General features: G+C 37.0%; 1 protein-coding gene across 1 annotated transcript; it reads right to left on the bottom strand.

Annotated features, from left to right (window-relative positions):
- Window positions 1-577: 577 nt before the first annotated feature.
- Window positions 578-1519, bottom strand: LOC102274857 (olfactory receptor 8D2). Its single transcript, XM_005895429.2, has one exon. It carries the CDS (start codon window positions 1517-1519, stop codon window positions 578-580), a length of 942 nt encoding a protein of 313 aa, XP_005895491.2.
- Between the last annotated feature and the right edge of the window lie 10738 nt (window positions 1520-12257).

The raw sequence follows: 12257 nt of genomic DNA, 5'->3' as shown, positions 1-12257 counted from the left end.
ACAGATTTCCTTAAAAAGTTTTACCAAAAAAAATGTATATTGCGTCTATAACTCTGTTGTGTTTTAAAAATGCAAATACCTAAGGGGATTTACATATTTAGTCATCATTTGATATTACAACTTTAGAAAGTTTGGTCAGGAGTTTTCAGTTCAGCAAGAAAAATTACAAAAAGAGAGTTCTGAGATACCTATAAGCTTATACCAAAGGGTGAAATGTAGGTAAGAGTTTGTTTCTTGAGTAGGTAGGAAACTAAGGACAGTTAGGATGAGATGACTGGATGGCATCACCAACTCAATGGACGTGAGTCTGAGTGAACTCTGGGAGTTGGTGATGGACAGGGAGGCCTGGCATGCTGCGATTCATGGGGTTGCAAAGAGTTGGAAATGACTGAGCGACTGAACTGAACTGAACTGAAAAGACACTTGGGAATAGGGGCACCTAAAGAGTAATTGAAAATAAGTTATTCAGACCTTTTAATTTAAAATGGCTCTTGATGTGAAAATAATTAGTGTTAAAAACAAGCTAAAAGAAAACACAAGGTCTATTTGTGCTATTTCTTTTCAAAAGTACTGTTTTCTACACAGACCTGGGAACTATCCCACCCTTCAGAACTTTTTTAATGGATTCTTTGACATCCTTGTTCCTAAGGCTGTAGATAAGGGGGTTAAGCATGGGAATCACTGTGGTATAAAACACAGAGGCCACTTTCTCCTGCACTGTGTCACTGGTAGATGGTTTAAAATACATGAAGATGATGGAGCCATAGAAAACCCCAACAGCTGCAAGGTGGGAGCTGCAGGTACTGAAAGCCTTAGATCTGCCTTCAGCTGAGTGGATGCGCAAGATGCTGGGAAGGATAAAAGCATAAGAGATGAAGATGGCTACAGCACATGCAAAGACATTGAATCCAACCAAAATCATCACAGAAAGTTCCTTGGTGTAGTCTCTTGAGCAAGATATATTCAGAAGAGGAAGGATGTCACAGAAGTAATGGTGGATAACATTAGTGCCACAGAAGGAGCGACTAGATATGAAGCTGGTGTGAATCGAGGCTTCAACAGCCCCCATTATATACACACCAGTGACCAGTAGGAAACAGACTCTGTGGGACATGGTAACAGTGTAGAGCAAGGGGTTACAGATGGCAACATAACGATCATATGCCATGGCTGTCAGCATGTAGGAGTCATTAATACCGAAGAAGCAGAAGAAAAAGAGCTGGACCATGCACTCAGGGAAAGAAGTGAAGTTCTTCTCTGACATGAAGTTCACCAGCATCTTTGGAATTATGACTGAGGAGTAGCAGAGATCTATGAAGGACAAATTACTGAGAAAATAATACATGGGCACGTGAAGCTGAGAACTGATCCTGATTAAAATGACCAAGCCCAGGTTGCTCACCATGGAGACCATGTAGATCAATAGAAACAGGAAGAAGAGAGGGAGCTGGAGTCCTGGCTGGTCTGTTAACCCCTCAAGGATAAACTCAGTTACTGAAGAATGATTTCCTGTATCCATTCTTCTCCCAGTTGGTTTGGGGAAGAGTCTCATTGGCCAAATATTGTCATCTGATAGGATTTAACAATCCAAGATCTGATGAATGGCATGGTTTCTAACTGACCCAGAATTTCAGGAAACAAGAGACTAAAATCTATTCTTGATTGAAGAATTTATCAAGATGTTGGTGCTTTATTTGGTTTCAGTTTTTACTACTCTCAAGTGACATTTAGGGTGAAAACCATTTTGTCTTTACAAATGGAATTTTAGATTCCCCTATTAATGGATGGATGGATGGCATCACCGATGCAATGGACATGAACTTGGGAAAATTTGGGGAGATGGTGAGGGGCAGGAAGGCCTGGCATGCTGCAGTCCATGGGGTCACAAAGAGAGAGTCACGACTGGGTGACTGAACAATAACAATTAATGGAAAACTACCTTTCTGTAATTCAGACACCTTTAGAGAAACAGTACAGTGTTACCACCCTGTTTTGTTGATGTCCAGTCTGCAACAATCTATTCTCTCTTCCAATGTCTCAAGGCCAAGTATAACTGGTCTCTTGCTGGTATCTCTTGCATTTCTCCTCTTGGCTTTGTCATCTTTAACATCTTTAATTTGGTCTTCTCTGACTCCAATTGCAAAGTGCTTATTTCCTCCAAGATATTTTGACTTTTTCTTTGTTTTTGCTTGACTGAGAGACTGAGAAAGAGGTTAAGGAAACATTTGCATTAAATCACACAATTTGAAAGCAATAATATTTTCACTGCTTATTTCATTAAATAAACCTTTAAGATTCTGGGGCAGGTGTGGAGCTCTACTGCCATATGGCCACCAGAGGCAAGCCTCACAAGTTCCTTCATTTATTAAACCTGCCACCTGCAAATCCAGTGACCTGACTCTTTTTTCAGTCTTTCTTGCCCTCTATGAATGGGATCCAAAGTGGGGCAGCCATGTCAGTATTTGGATAACAGCTAAGAGGGGTGGGATAGGTTGGGATGGAGTGGGAGGTGGGAGGTAGGGAGAGGAGGGAGGGGACATATGTATACTTATGGCTGCTTCATGTTGATGTATGGCAGAAACCAATACAATTTTGTAAAGCAATAACCCTTCAGCTAAAAATAAATTAAAATTTTAAAGACAAATTATCCTGAGTGAAATGAATTAAAGGCATCAAAAGATACAAACTTCCAATTATAAGATAAAAACCCTGAGGATATGATATACAGCACGGTGGACTACAGTTCACAATACTATATTGTATATTTGAAAGTTGCTAATAGACTGGATCTTAAAGTTCTCATTACAAGAAAAAATTGTAACTAGGTGAAATGGTAGATGTTAACTAAACTTAGTGTGATAATTTTGTAGTATATACATATATTGAATCATCATATTGTACACCTAAAACTTATACAGTGTTATATGTCAAGTATGTCTAGATAAATCTGGAAGCCAAACATTGTTCTGTGCGGAGAGAATACCCAGAGTAAAGACTTTGACAGAGAGCATGCTTGGGGTGTTGGAGGAACGCTAGGAGGCCAGTGAGGCTGGACTATACAGAGCCTGAAAGACAAGTGGAGGCTGTAAATGGAACTATGCGCCGGCTGCAGGTATTGGTAAAACCTGTGAATCTCATCTCATCTATGATGGGGCAATGCTGGAGAGTTTGCAGAAGGCAGAGCATTCTGTGCTCTGATGTATTTTTAAAAGGATCCTTCAGGCTCTGGTTGCTCTGTCAAGAATGGTCACTGAAGAGTGAACAAGGTGATTCAGGGAAATCAGATAGGAGACAAAATGTGCTCCTGTTGAGAGATGATAGCTTGGGCCAGACTAGTAATGATGGGGATATGGAGAAGTAGTCAGAAAAATTGCGGCTGGATTACAAGTTGGATACGGGCATCTGAGAAAGAGTGGCAGAAAGAGAATGGAGGATATGGGCCTGAGGTTGGATCAATGGTCATGGTAGAGAGCAGGTTTAAGAGGCAGTTTTCTATTTTCAACATTTTAATTTGGATGTCTTATTATATGACCAAATGGATATATTGAGTAGGAAACTGAAGGTATGAGTTTGGAGTTCAGAGGAGGTCTGCCTAGGACATTATTTTCTGAATCATCGGTGCATGTATGACATTAAAAGCCAAGGGACTGGATGAGATCAATCAGGTATGATGCATACAAACACCTTAAAGCAGTTCCTTGTATGTGAAAAGTTATCAATAAAGTTTGGTTTGGTCATTTTTATTGTTATATCTGATATTTTGAACTAGACATTAAGAATTTTTAGTGCCTTTTCTCCATTCTTTTTCTATTCCTTATCACCTCTTCTTGACTACTCCCTATAGCAATTCACCCAGAGCAGTATTCCAACAGAGCAACAGTGTTGCTCTGTAGACATTCAACACAGACCCTAGGACCTAGCAGAGATCTGCACTTAACTGTTCACTTTTCTCTCTTCCTTTAAATTCTACCAACATGGTGACCTTGGCAAGCTTTCTACCCCTAATTTTTTTTCAGTCTTCAAATAAAGCAATACTCTCAGACAGTAGCCTATATTTACATGAAAGTTACCTAGGTTTTCTTTCTTTTGTAAAAAATTTCTTTGGTTACATTTACATTCTTTGCATTACTCTCTTTTCTTAGAAAAATCTGAATAAGGAGTACCAAGGCTGGTATAAGATTTAATTCAGTGCTGTTGTTAGAAACTGGATACATTTCAGATAAATATTAAAAACATATACCTGTATGGATTGTGACATTAATAAAAGATAGTTCAAAATTTCTTTCCTTGACAAAGTATTAGATACAAAAGTCCTTTAACATCTTCTAATACAATAGGAACTCTTGGGTGATTCTGTCCCTGAGGCATAGGGTTGTTTGAAAATTTTTGAAGATTGGGATGTTTAAGCCTTGAAAGAGCCTTTTTTTAAATTAGAAACATCTAACTTAATTTAAGTTCTGGGATATGTTTCTCATTTTAGTATTGCAACCAGGAGAGATAAGCAGACAGAATAAATAAATAGAGGTGTCAGAAACAAAGCTAGGATTTCCTGTCTTTCATTTTGAAGGTTAGCTTTGTGAATCCACTGTTGGAAAGCAGAGAGTGGAGAATGGCATGATTTTTCACCCTTAATGTAGCAGTCTATGAATTAGACTCAGTGTCAGGAGCTTGAATTTTTATTTATCAATTGACCCATTGCTAACTCAGAGATGTTGGATAATATCAATTGGTTAATGTCAGTGTCCTTCTAGTAAAAGGAATTCCTGACCTGACTAAATCTTGTGATGTTACATTATTAATGCATATGAAAATTATCCATAAATTTCAAAGTTGCATATAAATGAGAGATATTATTAATATGACAGCACTCGGGAAGTCAAGAGTTTGAAGTCAGAAGAACAGGTATGGAACTAGTGAGAGGAGAAATGGTCTCTATGTTTTACATGCTTTATGCCTACCTGTCAAGAAGCAGACAACAACTGCCTGTTTAGTCTTACCCATTAGCATCAGTGATAAGAATTTTTAACTGCCTTCCAAAATTTGATTTCAACTACAATATCTTATTTTTATTATTATTTTATTATTATTACTTAGTTTTCAACTACAATATCTTATTAAAGAAAGAAAGTGAAAGAAAGGTAGATAGAATTTCATGACTTACCTGAATATTACCAATAGGTAAAGTGTTGTTGGTCCCATATGATACGTTTTAACTTTGGTCTCACATAGTACATGCATGTGCACACTCACTCATACACACACACACACAAGATAATTTTACAACCAAACATTTATGGCTCCAAATCTTGCTGAATCTGGAAAAGCCATGGAGTTGGTGTTACATAAGGATTCAAGAAATGTTATCGACGAGTAACAGCTTAAAACCAATTAAGCAGAGCAAGAAAAGTAATCCTACTGACTCTCAGTCCTCTGTTATTGAAGAAAAATTTTATTTGCATCTACGTGGACCTTAAGGAGATGATGTAAGCGTAAATTCCCCTTAGGGCATTGTCATCCCAGTAGTTGCACTCTATAGGGAAGAAGCAATGAAAAAGTATCCGTCTGTTGGCAGTATAGTGGCATTCCTATTCCTGGAGTGTTTAAAACGAACATCAAACTTTTTTTCCCTGAGTGGTAAGAAAATTAGTAATGATTCCATAGCAAATATAGTGTGGTTGGATGGCATCGCTAACTCAATGGACATGAGTTTGAGCAAGCTCTGGGAGATGGTGAAGGATAGGGAAGCCTGGAGTGCTGCAGTCGATGGAGTTGCAAAGAGTCGGACACAGTGGAGTGACTGAATAACAACAGATAGCAAATATCAAACTTTGGAAATCATGTTAAAATTACATTGCTTTATTAAAACCACACAATATCAAATTTTTCCTTATCATTTAAAACTTTCTATAATCCAGTCAAACTCATTCCATTATCTCTGAACATAGAAAAATGTTACTGTTCTTAACTCTTCTAGATGTTTTCAAGGATAACACATGGAGAAAAAGAATAGGTGAATTTTTTTTTCTATAATTTAAAAAGGTCTGGTCTCCAAGGCCTTTCCTTATATATCACATGTCTGTGGAAAGCATATGTACATACACTTTCCTAGGTCAGTCCTGATTTCAAATATGTGTCTTTTAGCCAATAGAAGCTCCCATAAATTGTCTGTTGATTTCATTTTCAAAATGTTAGCAGCTTTATCAAGGTAAAATTGACATACAATAAATTGCACATTTAAAGTGTATAATTAGCTAAACTTGACATGTTTACCCATGAGATCATCACCAAAATTAAGAGAATGAACATATTCACCCCATCCTTCGTAATCTCTCCCCCTCAACCTTCGTCCATTCATTGCCAGGTAACCATGGATCCACTTTCTGTTACTGTAGATTAGTTTGCCTTTTCAAGAACTTTAAACCTATAGAACTATTTAGTATACACTCTTACCTTGACTTCTTTTATTCAGCATAATTATTTTGAGATTCACTCATGGTTTCTTTGTGTGTATCCATAGTTTCTTTTCTTCTCTTTTCATTTTTTATTTGTTTTGAATCATATGTCCAGCTTTTCTAGCACCATTCGATGGCCTTGTCTTGTAAATTTATTGAGATCAATTGGCCAACTATGTGTGAGTCTATTTTTGAATTTTTTATTCTTCATTGATCTGTTTATCTATCTTGATGCCTGTATCACACTGTCTTGTTACTTGTAACTTCATAATGCATTTTGAAGTTTATAATAAATCCTCTAGCATCATTCTTTATCAAAGTTTTTTTTTTTTCTAGGACTTTTGCATTTTCTTATGAAGTTTATAAATAGCTTATTATTCTTCACAAAATGCCTGCTGGGGTTTTGAATGAGATTATATTGAATCTGTAAATAAACTTGAGAAAAACTGACATCTTAATAATGTGTCTCCTGCTACAGGAACATGGTATATTCAGGTCTCCCTTAATTTCTCTCAACAAGGTTTTGCTTATAAAGATCTTACATATACTTTGCCAACTTTATCACTAAGGATTTGATAAGATTTGTGCTTTTGCAAATGGTAGTTTTGAAATTTAGTTTTCTATTGTTTTTTGAGAGTGTATTGAAAATAATAAATTTCTGTTTGTTGATTTTGTTTCCTACAATCTGACTAAAGTCGATTGCTATTTATAGTAGTTCTTCTTATACATTCCGTTGGGTTTTCTACATAGACTATCACATGCTATTAAGAAGTTTTATTTCTTCCTTTCTGGGATAGATGAACTTTATTAGTTTGTTGTTGATACTTTGCCTAATGCTTGGAAGTCTATTTGGCCTGATATTAATAAATCCACTCCTTATTTTTAAATAGAATGTTTCCATGGCATATAATTTTTATCTTTCTACTTTCACCTGCTTATGTCACTCTGTTTGAAAAGATTTCTTGCAGACAGAGTTGCTCTTTTAGTGATTCAATAGGTGATTCATGAATTAGACCATTTGTAATTAAATTGATTATTGGCATGTAAAGGACTAAGTCTGCCACTTTATTATGTTTTATTTTTTCCTATTTCCTCTGATTCCCTTTCTTGACCTCCTATGATTTACTTGATATTTTTTGGAATTTCATTTTAGTTTATTTATAGTGAATGACGTGAGAATGGATGTGAGAGCTGGACTCAAGTTGAGCACCGAAGAATTGATGCTTTTGAACTGTGGTGTTGGAGAAGACTCTTGAGAGTCCCTTGGACTGCAAGGAGATCCAACCAGTCCATCCTAAAGGAGATCAGTCCTGAATATTCATTGGAAGGACTGATGCTGAAGCTGAAACCCCAATACTTTGGCCACCGGATGTGAAGAACTGACTCATTGGAAAAGACCCTGATGCTGGGAAAGATTGAAGGTGAGTGGTCAAGTGGAATACAGAGGATGAGATGGTTGGATGGCATGACTGACTCTATGGACATGAGTTGAATAAGCTCCAGGAGTTGATGATGGACAGGAAAGCCTGGCCTGCTGCAGTCCATGGGGTCATAAATAGTCCACCATGACTGAGCGACTGAACTGAACTGAGGTGCATAGGTCTATTTCTGGGCTTTCTATCTTGTTCCATTGGTCTATAGTTCTTTCTTTTTTTTTTTTTTTTTTGTGCAAGTACGATATTGTCTTAAAGACTGAAGCTTTGAAGTACAATCTGAAGTCAGAAGGGTTTATTCCTCCAGCTCCATTCTTCTTTCTCAAGACTGCATTGGCTATTTGGGGTCTTTTATGTTTCAAGTTTTTGTTCTAGTTCTGTGAAAATTGTCTTTGGTAATTTGATAGGGATCACATTGAATCTGTAGATTGTGTTTGGTAGTAGAGTCATTTTCACAATATTAATGCTTCCTACCCAGGAACATGGAATATCTCTCCATTTGTTTATGTCATCTCTGATTTCTTGCATTAGTATTTTATAATTTTCTGTGTACAGTTCTTTTATCTCCTTAGGTAAGTTTATTCTTTTTTTTTTCTAATTTTATTTTATTTTTAAACTTTACATAATTGTATTAGTTTTGCCAAATATCAAAATGAATCCGCCACAGGCATACATGTGTTCCCCATCCTGAACCCTCCTCCCTCCTCCCTCCCCACACCATCCCTCTGGGTCGTCCCAGTGCACTAGCCCCAAGCATCCAGTATCGTGCATCGAACCTGGACTGGCAACTCATTTCTTACATGATATTTTACATGTTTCAATGCCATTCTCCCAAATCTTCCCACCCTCTCCCTCTCCCACAGAGTCCATAAGACTGTTCTATACATCAGTGTCTCTTTTGCTGTCTCGTACACCAGTAAGTTTATTCTTAGATACTTAATTTTTTTTGTTGCAATGGTGAATGGGATTGATTCCTTAATTTCACTTTCAGATTTTCATTCTTACTATATAGAAATGCAAGTGATTTCTGTGTTGATTTTTGTATCCTGTAACTTTGCTAAATTCACTGATTAGCTCTAATATTTTTCTGATACTATCTTTCAGGTTTTCTCTGTACAACATCATGTCAACTGCAAACAGTGAGGATTTTATTTCTTCTTTTCCAATCTGGATTTTTTTTTTCTTTTTCTTCTCTGATTCCTGTAGCTAGGACTTCCAGAACTACGCTGAATAACTGGGGGGGGGGGGCAGGGCAGGAGTGGACACCATTGCCTTGTTCCTGATCTTAGTGGGAATGCTTTCTGTTTTTTGCCATTCAGAATAATATTTACTGTAGGCCAATCAGATATGGCCTTTATTATATTGACATAAGTTTCTTCTATGCCTATTTTTTATTATTATTATTTTTACTTTACAATATTGTATTGGTTTTGCCATACATCAACATGCATCCGCCACGGGTGTACATGTGTTCCCCATCCTGAACACCCCCTGATACCTCCCTCCCCATACCATCTTTTTCAAGAGTTTTAATCATAAATGGGTGCTGAATTTTGTCAAAGGCTTTTTCTTCACCTATTGAGATGATCATATTGTTTTTATCTTTCAATTTGTTAATATGCTTTATCACATTGATTGACTTTCCTTTATTGGGGAATCCTTGCATCCTTGGAATAAACCCAACTTGATCATGGTGTATAAGCCTTGTGATGTGTTGCTGAATTCTGTTTGCTAAAATTTTGTTGAGATTTTTGCATCTATGATCATCAGTTATATTTGCCTATAGTTTTCTTTTTTTGTGTTGTCTTTGCCTGGTTTTCGTATCATGGTAATGGTGGCCTCATAGAATGAGTTTGGAAGTGTTCCTTCCTCTGCAATTTTTTGGAAGAGTTTTAGAAGGATACGCATTAGCTCTTCTCTAAATGTTCGATAGAATTCTCCTGTGAAGCCATCTGATTCTGGGCTTTTGATTTTTGGCAGATTTTTGAACAGAGCTTTAATTTCAGTGCTTATAATTGGATTGTTCATTATTTCCATTTCTTCCTAGTTCAGTTTTGGAAGATTGGACTTTTCTAAGAATTTGTCTATTTCTTCCAGTTTATCCAATTTATTGCCATATAGTCATTCATAATAGTCTCTTATAACCCTTTGTATTTCTCCACTGTCTATTGTAACACCTGCTTTTTCATTTATAATTTTGTTGATCTGATTCTTCTATGTTTTTTTCTTGATGAGACTGGCTAAAGGTTTGTCAACTTTATTTATCTTCTCAAAGAACTAGCTTTTATTTTTATTAATCTTTACTACTGTTGATTTCATTTCTTTTTCATTTATTTCTGCTCATATCTTTATAATTTCTTTTCTTCTACAAATTTTGGGGGTTTTTTGTTCTTCTTTTCTTTGGGGTCTTTTTGTTCTTGTTTTAGATGTAAATTTAGGTTGTCTAGTCAATGTTTTCTTGTTTCTTGGGGTAGGATTGTATGGCTATAAACTTCTGTCTTAGAACTAATGTTGCTGCTTCCCATAGGTTTTGAGTTGTCATGTTGTCACTGTCATTTGTTTCTAGAAATTTCCCTTTTGATTCCTTCAGTAACCTGTTGGTTATTTAGGAACATGTTGCTTAATCACCATGTGTTTGTGTTTTTTTACAGTTTTCTTCTTGTAGTTGATATCTAGTCTCATTAGTTGTGGTCTGAGAAGATGCTTGATACTATTTCAATTTTCTTAAATTTATTGAGGTTTGATTTCTGACCCAAGATGTGGTCTATCCTGGAGAATGTTTCATGTGCACTTTAGAAGAAGGTGTATTCTTCTACATTTGGATGAAATGTCCTAAAGATACCAATGAGATCCATCTCATTTAATGTATCATTTAAGACTTATGTTTCCTTATTAATTTTCTGTTTTGATGATTGGTCCATTGGTGTGAGTGGGGTGTCAAGGGCTCCAAACATTTTCCTATCACTGCCAGTTTCTCCCCTTATATCTGTTAGTGTTTGTCCTATGTATTGAGGTTCTCCTGTATTGAGTGCATAGATATTTACAATTGCTATGTCTTCCTCTTGGATTTATCCCTTGATCATTATGCAGTGTCCTTCCTTATCTCTTGCAATCTTCTTTATTTTAAAGTCTATTTTGTCTGATATGAGGATTGCTACTCCAGCTTTCCTTTACTTCCCATTTGCATGGAATATGTTTTCACATTCTCTTACTTTCAGTTTATATGTGTCTTTAGGTCTGAAGTGGGTCTCTTGTAGACAGCATAAATATGGTTCTTGTTTTTGTATCTATACAGCCAGTCTGTGTCTTGTGGTTGGAGCATTTAATCCAATTACCTTTAAAATAATTATTGATATATTATTGACTATGCCAAAGCCTTTAACTGTGTGGATCACAATAAACTGTGGAAAATTCTGAAAGAGATGGGAATACCAGACCACCTGACCTGCCTCTTGACAAACCTATATGCAGGTCAGGAAGCAACAGTTAGAACTGGACATAGAATAACAGACTGGTTCCAAATAGGAAAAGTACGTCAAGGCTGTATATTGTCACCCTGCTTATTTAACTTATATGCAGAGTACATCATGAGAAACGCTGGACTGGAAGAAACACAAGCTGGAATCAAGATTGCGGGGAGAAATATCAGTAACCTCAGATAAGCAGATGACACCACCCTTCTGGCAGAAAGTGAAGAGGAACTAAAAAGCCTCTTGATGAAAGTGAAAGCAGAGAGTGAAAAAGTTGGCTTAAAGCTCAACATTTAGAAAACTAAGATCATGGCATCTGGTCCCATCACTTCATGGGAAATAGATAGGGAAACAGTGGAAACAGTGTCAGACTTTATTTTGGGGGGCTCCAAAATCACTGCAGATGGTGACTGCAGCCATGAAATTAAAAGATGCTTACTCCTTGGAAGGAGGGTTATGACCAACCTAGATAGCATATTCAAAACCAGAGACATTAATTTGCCAACAAAGGTCCGTCTAGTCAAGGCTATGGTTTTTCCAGTGGTCATGTATGGATGTGAGAGTTGGACTGTGAAGAAAGCTGAGTGCCGAAGAATTGATGCTTTTGAACTGTGGTGCTGGAGAAGACTCTTCAGAGTCCCTTGGACTGCAAAGAGATCCAACCTGTCCATTCTAAAGGAGATCAGTCCTGGGTGTTCATTGGAAGGACTGATGCTGAAGCTGAAGCTCCAATACTTTGGCCACCTCATGTGAAGAGTTGACTCGTTGGAAAAGACTCTGATGCTGGGAGGGATTGGGGGTGGGAGGAGAAGGGGACGACAGAGGATGAGATGGCTGGATGGCATCACCAACTCGATGGACATCAGTCTGAGTGAACTCCGGGAGTTGGAGATAGGCAGGGA

This window comes from Bos mutus, chromosome 29 (genome assembly GCF_027580195.1).
Source record: "Bos mutus isolate GX-2022 chromosome 29, NWIPB_WYAK_1.1, whole genome shotgun sequence".
Taxonomy (NCBI): domain Eukaryota; kingdom Metazoa; phylum Chordata; class Mammalia; order Artiodactyla; family Bovidae; genus Bos; species Bos mutus.
Note: the sequence above shows the minus strand (reverse complement) of the source record. Positions and strands in the feature narration are given on the sequence as shown.